Raw genomic sequence first — 17,155 nt, 5'->3', positions numbered from 1 at the left:
TGTCTTGTGACTTTTATACAATGTCTGAAATTTTTACTCCAGACGACGAGTCGATTGACGGCTCAGAGTCTGGGATCGTCTCCGAACAGGTCATGATACTTGCCAACAGCATTCTAGCAGAGTTGCAAAGAGTCATGGATACGTACGCGGTCGAGGCGCACGATTTTACACAACTAACAGGCCTCATTACGTCAGCTCTGGAAGAACTGGACTTCTCTCTAACCGAAAAGAGCAAAGCGTCGTTTCAATTAGAACAGATGGAAATCGAAATGGCACAGCTGCTGCAGCGCTTGAACGAGGAACGAGAATCTAGACAAGCAACAGATGAGGTGATTTTAAAAGCCTCGTTTTAGTCGAGTGTAGCTTTCTATAGTAACGACTTCTCTACTATTCAACGTCATGTTCTCGTACTTCCGGCAGTGGGCGTTGTCGCTGTGAATAGTTGGAAATTTCACAGATAGTGTTGTGTTTCGTTCGTTTGTCGTGTGTTTCGTTCGTTTGTCGTGTGTTTCGTTCGTTTGTCGTTCGTGTTCTCTTCTTCGTCCTTTTTATGATTTAACTGGAACTTAGTTACTACTCAATTCTATGCATGTATGGTAGTGTAGGTTTCAGTCAGTGTTGGTGTTGTGTACGTTTGCGTTGCCTTGGCAGTAGGCAAAGCAGTGGTGCTTGAAACGAACTGTCATTTCGCCTGACAGTGTGACCTTGTTGTGTGGTATATGTGTTCCTGCATGGTTGTCATGTTGGAGGTGTGCTTGTACCTGTTAGAGTGGGCATCATCTAGCTGCATTCATCACAGTTTTCAGACTTGTCATTTTTTGATATATTGCTAATTATGTATGGCCTTGCTTAGCGTTATATTTCTCTGGAAGATAGTTATGGAACGGAGAGACGAAAACTGCTCAGCCAAGTACAGCAAGTACAGAATGAGAACAAACAGCTGGTTAGCAAACTGCAAACAAAAGCTGACCATGGTTGGTGACAACAGACGGAAACTTGAAACAAATGAGAAAGACGTTGTGATTGTAGTGGCTCGGCTGGAAGAGGAACGTGATGATATAAATAGAAGATATCAAGAGCATAATGCAAAACATACAGAGGTACACCTACTATTTCTTCATTATGTCGTTTTGGATTGTCATGGCTTTGTCAATGGTGCAATTCTGAATGTATGATTTATTGTCATATCTTTTGGACTGTCTTGTATCATTGTCAGTTTAGCAAATAGCTGAAGTTCAGCACAGTGACTGAAAGATAGATGATAGTCGTAAAGATATAACTATTTGATAGATAATAGTTATGTATTTAGATAGGCAAACAATGGTATTGTAATGTTATTTGTATCAGCAAAACTCCTGGACTATTGTTGATACAGTAATTTTGCATTGAACCAATATTACAGGATATTGGACGATATCTGAGGAAGATAGAACAGCTGCAGGCGACTGAAGATGCTTTACGGTAGCATGGTCATTACCTTAGCTTGGCTCGGATGTTAGTTCTGTGTTTTTACAGGCAGAGGACGACTAGTGTAGTTCAAAAGCGTTTTCGGTCATCATCCACATTATCTTCATCATCACAGAGTAAAGAACGTAGTCTTAGTCAGAAGGCTACAGATGTAAGTCCTCTTGTCACAAGTCCAACAGAGCCACCTAAGCTGAATGATGAGGAATGCAGCAGTGAAAAGGCTAGTGAACCTGCTGCTCCAAGCTCAGTTACACGAGGCTGGAAGGAAGAAATGATGTCTCCTACAACTGATCTGTTAGGCAATGGTGCCTCTACATCACTTCATAATGTCATACAAGATATGGAGACTAGACGTGCACAAATTGATCAAGAAGATGAAAAATTGTATGCTGTTGAACAAGAGGAAATAGTCGATGAGAAACAAAACACTGCATCCCTCAGTGAAGAACTGTTGCTCAGTAACGAGCCTGCACCTCATGGTATGATGATATCTATTTACATTGATTTATGATTGAGGCAGGCAGTTATTTTGCAGAATGCATAGTTTTTAGAACAGTAAAACAGGTGGCTTAAATAATACATGTTACACAGGGTTCTCGCTACAGTGTGGCAGCATGGCGCTGTGCCACCCTCAGAAACATTAGATAGGAGTCCAAAGTCTTACAGATAAGGAATGTTTGAGAATTCCATACTACAGAAACACAATACTATATTACTTAGTAAAGGTGACAATAGCCATAAATCCAAGGACAAAACAACGTGGGATGATAGCCTTGTTCCAAACGTACGCACAAGTGTTGATTGCAGTCCCAGATGCGCTGCCTCTGATTCTAGTCCCGGATGCTCTTCCAGTGACTCGGATAGCACACATCTTGTTCGGAACGTAGCACCTAGAATCTACTCTAGACTATAGTCATGGCTTAAGGGAAACAACAACAGTGGTTCGTGTCAATCAACGCCTGACGATACAGACTTTCTGTAGTTTCATCTATGAACTTGCACATGTGCAATCTATGAACATCGCTAAGAAGGGCTTACTAGCGATCGAAGTTGATTTCCTTGCCAGGGCACTTGAACGTATGTTACACGCAATAGCTGCAATGCAAAGTTTATCTCACTTGAGATTGGCTCCAGCAGGGGCATAGCGTGGCATGGGCTAGACCCCAATCATTTGTAGGCGTGGTCATAGAAATTGTGGACTGTAAATACATGTGAGGACCAAAACTGTATCTATATAGTATATACACCACACTTTTTCCAGTCTGGATCTGGATCTGCTACCGTATCAGTCAATTAGAAGCCAATAAAAGTGGGCATGTCCATAAAAGTGGGCATGTCTCGTAGCATCGTGAAGTTTAGCCCCCATTTCTAGAGGTTGCACTACCCCCTGGCTCCAGTAAGCATGTCCGACTACAGAGCAGACTGCATGCGTTGTGGACCCGCCCATCCCGCCACGGTCCCAAAATCTAAATCCCTGCATGTACTTATGAAAGTCAAGTCAGTTGATTTATTTATGAAAGTAAAGTGTTAGAAAACAAGTACTGTTTACTTCTCAAGTTAGCATAATTTAGGACAACTACATTTCGTGCCAAAGGAAGCAACTTTTGTGCGTGAGACACTTATAATTGTGATAGGAAATGGGTACATTAGAGAGACAATACATACCTGGAGTGTAAATTAACTGTTTAGGCATACAGTATGCATATAGCAATATGTTGCAAAGCTAGTTTATTGTTTGGTTTTAGTGGAGCAAGTGAAGCAGCTGATGAGTGAGGCACAATTGTTAGAAACACAAAGGTACTGTGTGTTACAGTAATTTTGAAGTGAGTCACTATCATAATAAACATACAGACAGAAACTCACATCAAAGAACAGTTCACTAACAGTACAAATTGAAGAGCTTCAAAGGTATTTGTCAGAGGTATATATCTGCGTGCTTATGCTGCTTGATGATATTTCTACAGTGAGGTCGTCAAACAAAAAACTGAGATTCAGATGAAAGAAGCAAATGAACAACTTTTGGAACATTGCATTGAACATCTGAAAGGAGAAATTCGAAGGTAGATTAGATATATTTCTTGTTGCTTAAATTTACTACTAAGTCGGGTATACGTTCTTGCAAAGAGCTGATTTACAGTAGGATGCTGATTGTTGATGTTTAGATATAAAGAAGCTGAAAAGAAAGGGTCTGTTGGAGACGCTGATGGCAGTAAAAAGAAAGTGTGTTTATATTTGTGTGCTTGTGTTTGTGATGTTGGTTACAGTTGAGGTTCTAACAGGGAGTATTGAGCTACACTAAGACTGAGCTGGATTCTGTTCTAAGGCAATATCACTTTTATAAAGAGAAATGTCATGATCTTCAAGAAGAGCTGCAGAGGTAAGTGCTGTTTTAGAATTATTTGGTTTGTTGTACAAATGAATAAAATGTTGGATGTGATATTAGAACAAGAGCTGCTGCTTTGGCATCTTCACAACGACATCAGTCTGGCATCAGGAAGCTGTAAGTGACTTGGTTGTTTCATTGTTTATGTATTATTCAAAGCTTTTTATAGGCTTTCTCGTCTCTTTACTAAGATAAGTGGGAGCTCTTCTCCAGCTCCTCGTCGTGCAGACAGAACCTTAGCGTATGTTTAGAATGCAAAGTGGTACCAGATAGATATGTATTGTAGATATTGTAGGAGTCCACGAGCTGACCCTTCTGTGCACAGGAGGCAGAAAGAGAATCTGAAACTTCTATCTGGTTAGTTTGTTGATTTTTGCATTTACATGTTTTAGTTTATTTACAGAATGCAGCATGTGCTTGGGCTAGGGCAGTACATTTGAAATGAAGTGGGTGGTTGGGTGTTTACTGTGTGCTAGTGATGGTGGTGGCTATGGTGGTGGTGGTTGTGTGGTGGTGGTGGTTATTGTGGTGGTGTGGTGTGGAGGTGGTGTGGTGTGGAGGTGGTGTGGTGTGATGGTGGTGTGGTGTGGTGGTGGCATGGTGTGGTGTTGTTGTAGTGGTAGTGTGGTGTGGTGCAGGTGCAGTGTGACGGTGGTCTGTGTGGTGTGGTGTGGTGTGGTGTGGTGTGTTGGTGTGGTGTGGTGTTGGTGTGGTGTGGTGTTGGTGTGGTGTTGTTGTAGTGGTGGTGGTGCAGTGTGTCAGTGTGGTGTGATGTGGTGGTGTTGTAGTGGTGGTGTTGTAGTGGTGGTTTTGTGGTGGTGTTGTAGTGGTGGTGTGGTGTGGTGTGGTGTGCTGTGTGTGCATGCATAGTAATGCTAGCTTGCCTTTGTACCTATGTTTGTGCATATGTACATGTGCGCGTGTATCTTAATCTATATACTGTATGTATAGGTTTGCTTCTTATCTCTTACAATTTTTTCCTTGCAGCTTCGATGACTACTGCTCCATGGACTGTTATTGACACTGACTCTTTTGTTATTACCAACAGCTGGAAGGTTGGTCATGGAGGAATAATAGATCCCACAGCTCCTGCTCTTCCCATGTATCACAGTTCTGTGCCTGTCCCTGAGGCTGGTGTCTTGGTAAGCTGTCTTTGTTGGTACATTACAATTTCTTGCTTATTGTTATTGTCTTGAAGCTTCTAAGTTCAGTGTCTGTGTGTTGTCCTTGTGAGCCAGTTTCGTCAGTTGCAGAGTTGCAGACTGTACCTCATCGAGTGTTCATTTGGACAGCTACATTCAACAACGACGAGGCATCTCAAATCCATGTTGTTGATGTCACAGTTCCAATGCAAGCAAAAGTTACCGAGTCATTCCTTGTCAGTGATTCTAAAGTTCCGACAATGGTATTTGTTCCTACAATAGCAGCAAGAGGTAAGTACAACGGTTAGCTCAGTTTGTAGATTTTGGGTACGGTACATTCTCATGTTCATCCATACATGTGTATGTCAGTGTGTAGTTGCTGGAGTATTTAGTGCTCTTGTTGTAGTTTCTTGTAAGGCTATTGTCAAATTTAGTGTGTTGAGTATGAGAAAAATACCAGTACAACAATGTATTTGTCTGTTTGTTGTAGGTTTGTTCTGTCGATACATAAATTTAGAATAGAATATCTTTGTCATCTGTCTGTTTGTCTTCTTTGCATTTTTATGCATGATATGAAATCTGTAACAACGAAGTGACTAATATTTGCTGTAACATTTGAACCAACCATGCTTAAAATGACTGACTGTGACATTATGATTTTTTATTAGCTCACTCTGGATCGAGTGCGGGCTCTGAAACAACAGAATCTCTGCGTAGCAATGATTCATCCAGGGAAAGTTATGATAGTCATGAACAAGGAAAGAGACGGTCTTACAGAGCATCATCTTTGACAGCTTCTGAAGTTGAAAATCATCCATTGATGCCTCCTAGATTAGTGAAAGATGCTAATGAGTACGTGGCAAAAACGTTTTACCACTCGTCCATTTGGGTTGGTACGGAGTCAGGATGGTAAGACCTATACTGCAGTAACATATACATGCTAAACTGGAGCAACAATGATTGTCAGGATTTACATCTACTCAACTATATCTGATCCTGGCAGACAACTTCTTGTACAAGACATGGACCATCCTGTACAATGCATTAGGTGTGAGCTGCTTGTGCATTTGTCTTGTACGAATGTGCTTGTTAAATGTGTGGTGTGTATGGATGTGAACGCATGCATGTGTGGTGTATGTGGACCTCTCATCAGTTTTTATTTTCGCTGTCAACTGTTCTGGTTTCCAAGGTTTCTGTTCGACTCCGTCTTTGTTGGAACAAGTGATGGAACACTAGCTATGTTTAAATCGTGTTCAAGTATGATGCTTGCTGTTGTTACTGTTTCTTGTGCATACTAAACTACAGTTTTATAGCTGCTTGTTGTGGTTGGGATCTCTCAAATCATAAACGACTTCCATTGGATTCCAAGTCGTCTCTCGTTTTGTCAGTCTGTATGGAGGCTGTTGATGATCAGTTGTGGGTTGGATGTAGCAATATGATCAATATAGTTGACCCTGTTACATTCGTTGTCAAGGTGGTAATTACTTTTGTTTTGTGTGATTTATTTGGTTTAATTAATAGAGGCATTTGTGTTTGTGTTTGTGTTTGTTAGACATCATTTTCTGTTCGAAATCGACTTAGTAGCGATGTTTCTGGAATATGCTGTATAGGTAAAGTCGTGTGTGTTTCCATGCACCGTAGTCCGCAGCTCTTCTTCTTACATGCACACGGCACGCAGCTACTTCAAGAAATTGATATCACTGGACTATGCAATCTGATTGGTTAGATTTCCTGTTGCTAGGCATTGGATATATATATATATCTATAGAATGTGATTATTTTGTGTTCAGATTGTGAACCTGCTGCACCTCTTCATCAGCCATATGTAAGTTGTATGTTGTCAGTCAACCAACAGATATGGATAGGCACAGCTAGTGGTGTTGTTATGATCCTGCACTTGAAGAATGCTAAACTAAATCACTATGATTTACACACTGGCACTAATCACGGTCACAATGAATTGGGAGACCGACATAATCGAACGACTGATCAGCAATCTGTCAAAGGAGCGCCCTTTACTGCAATCTGTAGTTACGAAGATGCTCAAATGTCCTGCTTTGGTCACTTAAATGGTGTCCGCTGTCTGTTGGCTGTTACTGCAGAGGACATACTGAAGTGCACGATGAGAGACATTACAGGCTCATTTGAATCTGATGATGCCAAGCAATTTAGTTGGATGTTTAGTGGTGGTTATGGATTCGTTGACCTTCAACTGAAAGATACTGACGAACGAAACAAGCGAAGACGGTTGTCTGGTGTTCCATCGACTCCTACATTACGGCCAGTAACTGGTAAATTAGCTCATAACCAGAGAGGGTATTGCCCCGATTCGAGATATGACAGCCAGCAGTTCTTATTCTGGAAATTATAATGTGCACTCTAGATACATTTCTTAGTAATTTGTAACACAGACTGAGCAACTTTTATTTGTACTGTTTAACTAACAAGCTTTTTGAGGCACTGCTATGGATTAGCGCAACAACACAACGTTTCGCAACTGTCGGCAATTAAAACATGCTTGGAGATCAACTACAGAATGATGTTAGCAGGTAGTGTTCTTGGTGTAGGGTGACCTATGGTGATCGGAATTTATTTCAAATGATCTTCTTATGATACCCGTTGCTGCAGTTTCTGTTTGACCTCCTAGACTGCGAGTTTCAGAAAGCAGGCGGGTTGTCTCTGTCTTGTTGCGCCTGCCTGTTTTGGAAGCAACTGGCCTTATAGGTAAGTCATTTGTCTCAACATTTATATCATCCAGTTCGTTGCCATCATAAATGTGCTCAGTGTACTCGTCTGGGCAGGTGAACAGTAGTCCACGCTTGAAAACTAGACGAGCCTCTTCAGGATTGTTGCCTTCATAAATGCAAAGACACCTGAAATGATTGGCATAATGAGTTGGCTGTCAATATATGTACGTACATACATACATACACGCGCGCACGTGTGTGTGTGTGTGTGTGTGTGTGTGTGTGTGTGTGTGCGTGCACGCGCGTGTGTGCTGAGAAAGAATTGACCTGACTTTGCTAAAAGAATGGCAAACTTCTGGGCAGGAATGAAATTGAGAACCAAGAAAAGAAATCCACAGGTCAGTGCGGACCAAGTTGCTATGACAACTATTCCCAGCAATTGGTACAGTAGTCGCATGCCTTTTCCCTATTGGCCATAAAATGAGTACACATAGTCTACTCAAACAATTGTCTTGCTGTTCTCACTTACCACCTCTGGGAGGTATATATGGCAATAACAGAGACCTTCGTACACTTGATTGACAAAATCTCTGGACAGGTAGATACCTGGGGCAAGCATTGACCAAAGACCACTGTGGAGCCAAATGAATATGACCATTTATAATGATGTTGCAGAAGTAAGATGATTTGAAACGTTTTCTTACCACATTCCATGAACAGGGAAAACTCTGGCAGTGTCTTCAAGGTCTAATTTGTATTCAATCCAGCAACCAAAGTGATAAACTAGAACTGCAATACCTAAATACAAAATCAGCGTTTATTATGTTATTTGAGGGAGGTGACTGAATAGATGCAGTAACCTCCAATCCCAAATGCCCATTCGGGATATACAAAAGGACATCCTGATGTGATTGCCACTAGTGCACCAAGAACACCGTTAGCAATCTCGTTTGCATTTGTTGAAGAACCTCGAGTTCGGAGCTGTGAAAACCAACAGAATGAAAGCTGATGTTAAAAGTGTCAACAACGGTTCAATACTTGAGCTGCACCGGCTATACACACTGCAACAAGACCAGCTGAACCGGCACAAATAATCATGTTCATGGCAATACGTCCAGGTACATTGTAGTACATCCAAGCATATTGACCATATTCGTGATATGTTGTGATCTCTGTTCAATACTTAGTTCGATAATTACTATACATTCAGACCAACAAGATTGCTTACTAGTGTTTGACTCTACACTTTCTGTTGAACCACAGTTGAAGGCAAACCTTAGAATTGGCCATAGAAAAATCACAAGTACGTACAAGTAGGCAGCATAGAAAGATTGTGATACTGACCAAGTTGTCCAAAGTATGAAGACACCTAAAGCTGAATCTTCAATGAAAAGGTCTCCACCCCCATCATGTGGATACATCCAATCCAGGAACTTGCTAATGTATAGACAGCACTTTATCACTTACTACCTGTTCACTAGATATATATTTTGTTTCCATTCACTTGGGCTTGCTTGGTCTCTCCTGTCCAGAATTGGCTGTTACTTGTGGCTGGAATGACAGGCATATGATGCTGATACTCAATTATTCATTTGAAGCTCAACTTACATCTGCTGGTGAAATTTTGTTTCGTAAGTAGTTATCTAGCTTTAAGACCAACAACAGCATCAACCCTGCTACTCCACCTGCCATTACAAACAGAAGTATTTATCATCTGATTGATGATGTAGTTCTAACTACTGACCTAACAGATGCACAGCACCTCCACCAGCAAAATCCAATACATACATGTTGTTGAGATGCAATCCTGTTTCATTCAATTGACGATATGCAGATTCATTGAAGCAGTATCTTCGTTGATAAGGAGACAACCATCCTGATCTAAATGGTGCGGGATCTTTATCACTACTGATAGCCCAAACCCATCTTGCCACCATTGGGTGAATAATTCCCTAAAAGCAATCTAATGACTCCTGGGTGTCAGTAGCCATGCAGAACTTGAATAGCAGTACTTACACTGATCATAAAAGCGTATATTGGAATGGCTACTAGACGCATCTTTCTTGGCTGTCCACACAGTGCTCCTCCAATAATAGTGGCTGTGTTACTGGCAAATGTAAACTACGAATACCAAATGGTCCACTGATAATTATGTCCAATATGCTTGTTGCACTGATCAGAGAAGCTCACTTTGAAAAAGAACTGTACAGTGTCGTTCTGGTCGTTTAAATCGGGTCCATTTCCTTGTGATATTCCATATCCTAGTATCCAGTAGGCAATTGCACTCGCACAAGTATCCAAATATTTCTACACAAATCAGGTTCTACTTGCACTCTCGACATTGTTTTGATAGAAGACCATGGCCACTCACAAACAAAATAACAGATCTGCGATCTGCCCGGTCTGAAACGAAAGCTGCTTCTACCAACATAAAACCTGCTTTCTACAACAAAATTTAACATTTTAACTCAAACAATATGATAGCTTTCAATTTCCGTCGAAGCACCACTGCACACCACTAGAATTATTTACCATGAAGAAGATCAGAATAGAAGCAACAAGAACCCAAGCAGCACTTGCATCAGAGTAGCGGTAACCTCTGTGAACATTGTGGCAAGGAAACAGCTAGACGATACAAGGAAATTGAAAGTTGAAGACACACGTACGCAAGGCGTCCTAGCACTAACATACAACAACATAAAAACCGTATACCTTAATGTCGTCGATGTGTGTAGTCAAACGCATATCGTAGTCTTCCATTGCTACAGCGACTCTGACAACGAAAGTCACGTGCGCGCAATCTTCTGGTCACGTGTAGGTCTTAAGTCACGTGACTAGAAAATTTTTACGGACATACTATCGCGTATATGATACTATAACAGACTACGTACATAAAACTTTCAATCGCATTTATGGTACTATAACATAAGAGTATTCTATAATTTTACGAGAGTTTGGATACTTTACAACACGACGACGATTGCCGTAGCGCGCATGCCCGTCACTCAGTTGCTACGGACTCGAGAACATGAACCACATTCCTCAGATGAGAGCCAAGTGTAGCTTCCTTCCTAGTCAAACTCTTTTTGAATACTTGCAATCGCCGGTAAGAACACTATCGACGCACAATTACGACTCATACAGCCACGATTCGTACTCGATGAGAACAGGTTTGTTGCTATGCTACAAGCTCTAGACTACACAACAATGTCGATGCTTTTATAGAGCTGTCGTGCCTGAAAATACAAGAAATGGAGCCAGACAATATCAGCGTTCAGATTCCAATGAGAAAGGCCAGAAGTCTTCCACCTATCAGACTGTATGATGCGCAAATAAAAACGAAACTTTAATTAATAGAAATAATTGTCTGTGTGATTGGCTATTGTGTGTGCTTATGTTCAATCAAATGTTAGGTCTAGGAGGCAGTCACCTGAAAGCTGCTTTGGTCATACCAGTGAGGTTGATAGGACTGAACGTTGTGTTCATCATTTGACTGTTCAACACAGAGAGAGGACTGATGGTGCCATTGGAAAGAATGATGTGATGAGGAAGAGATATTTGGTGTGGGTTCCTACTCGAACTACGGCTACAGGAAGGAGCAGGGTATATTCCAGTTAGTTTAGATAGCCAGACAAAATGATTGATGGACAGACAGAGAGGCCAACAGACAGACACAGATGTTTGTAGTACATGCAGAGACTGGCCTCTAGGGTACATGATTATATACAGAATTATATACATGCAACGACTGCTTAGGACAGACAGACAGACAGACAGGTAGTATTTAGTTGCTTTGCTTAGCTGGTGTCTAATAGTTCTATGTTTGAAAATATATGTATTGACAGACAGACAGACATACAGATAGACACACACACACACACACACACACACACACACACACACACACACACACACACACACACACACACACACACACACACACACACTGACACACACACACACACACACACACACTGACACACACACACACACACACACACACACACACACACACACACACACACACACACACACACTGATACACACACACACACACACACACACACACACACACACACACACACACACACACACTGATACACACACACACTGATACACACACACACACACACACACACACACACACACACACACACACACACACACACACACACACTGATACACACACACACTGATACACACACACACACACACACACACACACACACACACACACACACACACACACACACACACACACACACACACACACACACACTGATACACACACACACACACACTGATACACACACACACACACACACACACACACACACACACACACACACACACACACACACACACACACACACACACACACTGACACACACACACACACACACACACACACTGACACACACACACACACACACACACACACTGACACACACACACACACACACACACACTGACACACACACACACACACACACACACACACACACACACACACACACACACACACACACACACTGACACACACACACACACACACACACACACTGACACACACACACACACACACACACACTGACACACACACACACACACACACACACACACACACACACACACACACACACACTGATACACACACACACACTGATACACACACACACACACACACACACCACACACACACACACCACACACACACACACACACACACACACACACACACACACACACACTGATACACACACACACACTGACACACACACACACACACACACACACACACACACACACACACACACACACACACACACACACACACTGATACACACACACACACACACACACTGATACACACACACACACACACACACACACACACACACACACACACACACACACACACACACACACACACACACACACACACACTGACACACACACACACACACACTGACACACACACACACACACACACACACACACACACACACACACACACATGTTCATACATGCATGCATGAATATGCCTACATACAGACAGATAAACAAGACAGAAAAACTAACATGTGAGCAGACAGATTTAGCGATTGAGTTTGTAGTAACAGTGATGTTGTGAAGTTTGGCAATCATGACTGATCAACATTTTATAGCATCAGTCGCTTCCTCTACCTAACAAACTATCAATTACAAGCAGAAGGTATTTAATTAATTAATCATCCAAAATAACAATGTTATTTGTATGTAACCTTTCAACTCATTTACAGGTCACCATGTTGCTGCCATCATATCCACGTGGCTCTTCTTCCGAATGGAATGCTTGAGGAAACACGAGACATGAACACTAGTAGTGCATCGTCAGTCATTAATGCTCATAGACTCCCAAAGGTATGAGTAAATTACTCTCGATTGACATGAGAAGTATAAGTACTATGCTCTACTGTACTCAGGGAAAACAACTAGTTCGGTTCAGGCGAACTCCTCAGTTCTTTAGTCGACATAATAGCAATGGGTATGACAACAAGCAGATTTTTTAGTGTGGTGCAGCGGTAGTAAGTCAAATGTGTGCCAGGTGTGTTGCACAGGTAGACAGTAATCACAACAGCCGTGGTTTTGATGCAAGGTGGGACTTGAAATAGTGCAGTGTGTGTGTGTGTGTGTGTGTGTGTGTGTGTGTGTGTGTGTGTGTGTGTGTGTGTGTGTGTGGTGTGCGCACATGCACCCTTGTGATCTAAAAATCTGCTTTGTGGTAGCATCTCTGGTTCAAGTCTAGGTGATGGAACTAAATGGGTTTCACAGGCAAAAGAGCTGTATGTGCAATCACCAGTCATCGAGGACGCTCCAAAATCAATAAAGCGACCGAGTCCTGTATCACATGCCTCAAAAGAATCTCAGAGCAAACGACCTACTCCTCCATTGCAAGCTGTTGCGATTAAAAATCTGAGCAGCCAAGCCGAGTTTCCAATTACCACCATCTCTCGGTTATCATTGTCAGCCGAGTTATCTTCGGGTAGTCTGTCTTGTTTAGTAAGAGTGTGTGATACAAGCAACAGGACACGTAATGTGATCAGTCAGGGAGGAATGAATTCGGATACTTCAACCAGTCTATCGAGAATCACCCTCCCACAACTGCCATTCAAATCAGTACCGGAGTCAAGTAATGGGCCTGCCATTTCAGGCTCAACTATATCACTGAACACGATTCGAGGCGGGTTTCATAACCTCCATTCGTCTGCTCACGTTGGACGGGCAACGCCGCCGTCACCTATCGTCGAGGGCACGCAACTTTCACTGCAATCGGCACAGAAAATCAGTGTCGTTATACCGTCATCGCCGTCACTGGCTCCTGATGAGGATTCAAACGACGAGGACGGTGAGGACCCTCTCCCAGAGTCTGCTATTATGGTACAGTCGTCGGACGGAGTGAATGTGAACGACTTCGAACGGACACAATCCGTTTCACCTCCTCCCACCGCAACACCCCAGTATCCCAACTTTACGCCAGATGGTGTTCCTGCGACACCACGGCCTACGCCCGTATCGGTCATTCAGCCTGAGATTACAGACGCTCACTATTTGACTGAAAGTAGAGAGCAGCTGGAGCAGGGACAAATAGAAATCGAACCATCTGCACTAGAAGAATCCGAGATAAGTACTAGCATAGGCGATGAAACATCCGTACGATTATAGAATTGATGCGGCAGTCATTTTAGTTTTCTCTGTTTCTATTACGTTCCCCAGAAACAATTTGAAACAGACAGAACAAGTCGGCTGTCTCTACTGCAACTACTCTTGCTTTTGCTCTTTCCTTGTTGCTAGGATGCGAGAATGCAGACTCCTGATGTCTTTGTCTACCTCTTGTTCTAGCAGAACGCCATCCGTATCGAACCAGACACCAATAGATCTGAAACAGTGTGGTCATCATGAATCTCATGTTACTCGTATGAGACCGTGGTGCTTACTTGGTCAGTTCGGCTTCAGTACGTTGTTTTGTATTGCCGTGATGGAAGGCAACCACAATCGTGTACATATGCTCGTAACGCTTCAGTGTTGATTGAACAGACCAGTAATGTAAAGGGCCCTATAATCAGCAAACATTACTTATATACTCCCAACTCCACATCACACAATGTTAATAGTCTGAGTGAGATGCGAGGAAAGACACGAGTAAACAAAGAAATACAAACATACGAGTACAATTTTAAGTTTGTTATATTTCCATTATTACCCGAGGCGTGAAAGCACTAGGGTACAGTAACAGTGGCCGGTCATGTGATATATGACCGACTCCACGACTCGTTCTGCCTCCTGCATAACACGTGACCAAATAAATAATGAAATTTATTACTCACGTCACGGGATTCTGCCATGTTTTGAACAGCTGTGGAATTCAGGGTTTTCACTCAGACACGTAGATAAAACAATGAATTCAGCATTGCACTAATACCCTACTAATTGATTTTAATTTCGGGTTTTTGTGTGCCAAAATTGCAAATTAAAATGACCAAATTTAACAAAACGCAGACTCTCCAGACATAGTAATGGCAACCGATATTCTCATAGAAATTGCTTTCAGCGCTCCTGATATTCAACATTATGTTTCAATTTAGGTCACGTGCAACTTACCAGACCCGCTTTGTCCCTTTGAATCCCCCAATAGATGTAGTTCTTTTCTACGAGACTCACGAAAATGGTAAACACGACCATCAGAGAGAAGTAACTATGTCACATGACAATACGTGCATACAGTCACCAGAAAGAAGGTTACACCACACTGGTTCGGCTTCTTACCCCACCGCACACAAACCCAGCACATACTTTGATGCCGGAAAAGGGAAAAAATAATCATAGACGAGTCCAATCAGGGACAACGCACATGCCAGTGTACAAATGGCCAGCCTCTTGTCGGTCATTTCGTGGCTCTCGTCGTATCCCAACTGGCCCATAACCTAAACGGCACACAGGACGACTCAATAACAGTCTACTTACGTGTGTATCATATCTGGAGTCACCTTCTTCGCTGCATCGTCGAGTGCGTGTTTTACCTTCGAGCCGTCCCATTTTTCAACCTTTACGGGCTCCCCTTCTAAGAACCACTAAAAAATCAGCCGCTTACAGATGAACAGTCGAGCACACAGCGTCACACGGTACACCTACCTTGTCTGCTATTGTACCTTTCTTGCTAGTCATGATACCTGGCCTCGAGTTCCGGACCTCACATTCACGCTTACTTACTTGTATGCACTGGCTACGCTTTTCGGTTAAAAATTAAAATTCAATTTTTAGAATATCAACAAATTTAGCTAACTGTTCAAATAACAAACAAATGTCTCTTTAATAATAAGCATTAGCTACTGCCTTGCTTGATATGAGCAGTGCGTTAACTGATTACAACCGCTAGCCTTCTTGATCGGGGCTGTTCACTCTGCCCCAAAGCCTAAGCATCGTAGTAGGAGTCTGAAAGCCGAGTATGGAAGCAACAATAGCTGCCGGAATGGTGGCGAGTCCAAATCCAAAAGCATAGTGCAAATCCGCCTCTTCCGTGAAGCAGTAGTATTTGCGATCAATCGTGACAAACACAATGATTGAAACGGTGAAGCCTATGGCTACAAGAGCAAACAAGCATTCACGTCACGTGACACACAAAAACAGATAAATTAGCACCTGCCACAGAACCCAACGCAGTAGCAGTGAGGTAGTTGTATCTCTGTACCACGGGACTTGCTACCAACGCGGCGAACAAACAGAGAAAACATCCAGCAACCATCAAAGTAGCTGCGGCCTGCATTCTAATGATTCCTGCAAGCAGCAAGAGGCGAGTGGAAGAACCGGAAATTGCAACTTTGGTGTGAAACTCACGTTTGTTGTAGTCATCTGTCACATTTCTTCCGTTACAGAATGACACCGGATCGTTGTCGAGCCAACTACACGTCTCTTTTTCCTCGCTAGTGCATACTTGAAACAGACCGATTTTTCCTTCGTCTCCTTTGGCCCATTCGTGCAAGAAGCATGACATTCCGGCGAACGTCGCGGCCACTAGGAACATGAGACTAGCACAGACCTGTCGTACGGAGCGAAAAATCGACGCCATGAACTTATCAGATGTATGTAATGGTTCAGAGATTGTGCGTGACGTACCGACTTCCAGGCCATTACGATTCCCTGTGGTCGCACGACGCTTCCTCCGCGCAGCTGGTGCGGCCAGAATGTCGAGAAACGTCGACGTGCTTCGCGCTGCCGATCGGCACAGAAGCAATTGTCGTTGTGTAGATGTAACTAGCAGAGTGAAAGACTACACCCACAGGAGCGCCACTGCTACAACTAGGCTTTTCCGGATGAGATCCGGTTGCAAAGGAATTTATACGGGATACTGCCTAGTGCATTAATTAAGTTTAATTTAATAAGTGTAAGTGTTCGTTGAACTAAAATTTTTAAAATATCTACCATAAACACTGATTGGA

General features: G+C 42.6%; 5 protein-coding genes across 9 annotated transcripts; 2 read left to right on the top strand and 3 right to left on the bottom strand.

The window, feature by feature from the left end:
• Positions 1–9: 9 nt before the first annotated feature.
• Positions 10–7,455, top strand: LOC134190483 (uncharacterized). Of its 2 annotated transcripts, XM_062658930.1 has the most exons (22): positions 10–329; positions 854–974; positions 1,030–1,100; positions 1,403–1,461; positions 1,516–1,946; positions 3,213–3,264; positions 3,319–3,375; positions 3,432–3,527; positions 3,630–3,687; positions 3,747–3,844; positions 3,911–3,967; positions 4,020–4,091; positions 4,146–4,207; positions 4,838–4,992; positions 5,049–5,283; positions 5,661–5,760; positions 5,824–5,901; positions 5,960–6,040; positions 6,182–6,249; positions 6,306–6,466; positions 6,545–6,713; positions 6,783–7,455. In XM_062658930.1, exons 1-22 carry the CDS (start codon positions 21–23, stop codon positions 7,361–7,363), a joined length of 3,171 nt encoding a protein of 1,056 aa, XP_062514914.1. In that variant the 5' UTR covers positions 10–20; the 3' UTR covers positions 7,364–7,455. The 2 variants fall into 2 exon arrangements, with proteins under 2 accessions (XP_062514914.1, XP_062514913.1); XM_062658929.1 differs by having other exon boundaries at positions 5,661–5,901.
• A 79-nt stretch (positions 7,456–7,534) lies between these two features.
• On the bottom strand, positions 7,535–10,471 carry LOC134190486 (putative ammonium transporter sll1017). 4 transcript variants are annotated; one of them, XM_062658938.1, is made up of 16 exons: positions 10,392–10,471; positions 10,212–10,304; positions 10,051–10,122; positions 9,870–9,986; positions 9,696–9,800; positions 9,424–9,631; positions 9,288–9,364; positions 9,184–9,230; positions 9,024–9,116; positions 8,908–8,954; positions 8,718–8,851; positions 8,540–8,660; positions 8,384–8,477; positions 8,209–8,311; positions 8,012–8,145; positions 7,535–7,865 (listed from the first exon to the last, which is right to left on the bottom strand). In XM_062658938.1, the coding sequence occupies exons 1-16, from the start codon at positions 10,437–10,439 to the stop codon at positions 7,535–7,537; spliced, it is 1,824 nt and encodes a 607-aa protein (XP_062514922.1). In that variant the 5' UTR covers positions 10,440–10,471. The 4 variants fall into 4 exon arrangements, with proteins under 4 accessions (XP_062514922.1, XP_062514920.1, XP_062514921.1 ...); XM_062658936.1 differs by having other exon boundaries at positions 8,908–9,116; XM_062658937.1 differs by having other exon boundaries at positions 8,908–9,116; positions 10,367–10,393.
• Positions 10,472–10,684: 213 nt separating this feature from the next.
• LOC134190905 (uncharacterized) lies at positions 10,685–14,398 on the top strand. The gene is made up of 8 exons (XM_062659445.1): positions 10,685–10,849; positions 10,905–10,998; positions 11,093–11,282; positions 12,848–12,894; positions 12,962–13,082; positions 13,145–13,206; positions 13,267–13,317; positions 13,448–14,398. The coding sequence occupies exons 1-8, from the start codon at positions 10,708–10,710 to the stop codon at positions 14,382–14,384; spliced, it is 1,644 nt and encodes a 547-aa protein (XP_062515429.1). The 5' UTR covers positions 10,685–10,707; the 3' UTR covers positions 14,385–14,398.
• Positions 14,380–15,929, bottom strand: LOC134190906 (signal peptidase complex subunit 2-like). The gene is made up of 6 exons (XM_062659446.1): positions 15,852–15,929; positions 15,707–15,790; positions 15,486–15,643; positions 15,321–15,414; positions 14,657–14,775; positions 14,380–14,598 (listed from the first exon to the last, which is right to left on the bottom strand). Exons 1-6 carry the CDS (start codon positions 15,882–15,884, stop codon positions 14,481–14,483), a joined length of 606 nt encoding a protein of 201 aa, XP_062515430.1. The 5' UTR covers positions 15,885–15,929; the 3' UTR covers positions 14,380–14,480.
• A 7-nt stretch (positions 15,930–15,936) lies between these two features.
• Positions 15,937–17,007, bottom strand: LOC134190908 (uncharacterized). Its single transcript, XM_062659447.1, has 4 exons — positions 16,833–17,007; positions 16,554–16,755; positions 16,359–16,493; positions 15,937–16,300 (listed from the first exon to the last, which is right to left on the bottom strand). The coding sequence occupies exons 1-4, from the start codon at positions 16,845–16,847 to the stop codon at positions 16,092–16,094; spliced, it is 561 nt and encodes a 186-aa protein (XP_062515431.1). The 5' UTR covers positions 16,848–17,007; the 3' UTR covers positions 15,937–16,091.
• Positions 17,008–17,155: the final 148 nt, after the last annotated feature.

Source organism: Corticium candelabrum, chromosome 15 (genome assembly GCF_963422355.1).
Source record: "Corticium candelabrum chromosome 15, ooCorCand1.1, whole genome shotgun sequence".
NCBI lineage: Eukaryota > Metazoa > Porifera > Homoscleromorpha > Homosclerophorida > Plakinidae > Corticium > Corticium candelabrum.
This window is presented reverse-complemented; position numbering and strand designations above follow the sequence as displayed.

Coding starts and splice junctions, on each gene's coding strand:
- LOC134190905 (XM_062659445.1), top strand. CDS start 10,708: ATGAACCACATTCCTCAGATGAGAGCCAAGTGTAGCTTCCTTCCTAGT. Junction 12,895..12,961: donor CTATCAATTACAAGCAGAAG/GTATTTAATTAA, acceptor ACTCATTTACAG/GTCACCATGTTGCTGCCATC. Junction 13,318..13,447: donor AGCCGTGGTTTTGATGCAAG/GTGGGACTTGAA, acceptor GCTTTGTGGTAG/CATCTCTGGTTCAAGTCTAG.
- LOC134190483 (XM_062658929.1), top strand. CDS start 21: ATGTCTGAAATTTTTACTCCAGACGACGAGTCGATTGACGGCTCAGAG. Junction 3,968..4,019: donor CAGTCTGGCATCAGGAAGCT/GTAAGTGACTTG, acceptor AGCTTTTTATAG/GCTTTCTCGTCTCTTTACTA. Junction 4,993..5,048: donor TCCCTGAGGCTGGTGTCTTG/GTAAGCTGTCTT, acceptor ATTGTCTTGAAG/CTTCTAAGTTCAGTGTCTGT.
- LOC134190486 (XM_062658936.1), bottom strand. CDS start 10,439: ATGGAAGACTACGATATGCGTTTGACTACACACATCGACGACATTAAG. Junction 10,305..10,391: donor CACACATCGACGACATTAAG/GTATACGGTTTT, acceptor TGTATCGTCTAG/CTGTTTCCTTGCCACAATGT. Junction 8,478..8,539: donor ATGGGCATTTGGGATTGGAG/GTTACTGCATCT, acceptor TTTTGTATTTAG/GTATTGCAGTTCTAGTTTAT.
- LOC134190908 (XM_062659447.1), bottom strand. Junction 16,494..16,553: donor GACAGATGACTACAACAAAC/GTGAGTTTCACA, acceptor TGCTGCTTGCAG/GAATCATTAGAATGCAGGCC. Junction 16,301..16,358: donor TGCGTTGGGTTCTGTGGCAG/GTGCTAATTTAT, acceptor TTGCTCTTGTAG/CCATAGGCTTCACCGTTTCA.
- LOC134190906 (XM_062659446.1), bottom strand. CDS start 15,884: ATGACTAGCAAGAAAGGTACAATAGCAGACAAG. Junction 15,791..15,851: donor AAGGTACAATAGCAGACAAG/GTAGGTGTACCG, acceptor CTGATTTTTTAG/TGGTTCTTAGAAGGGGAGCC. Junction 15,644..15,706: donor TCGACGATGCAGCGAAGAAG/GTGACTCCAGAT, acceptor TGTGCCGTTTAG/GTTATGGGCCAGTTGGGATA.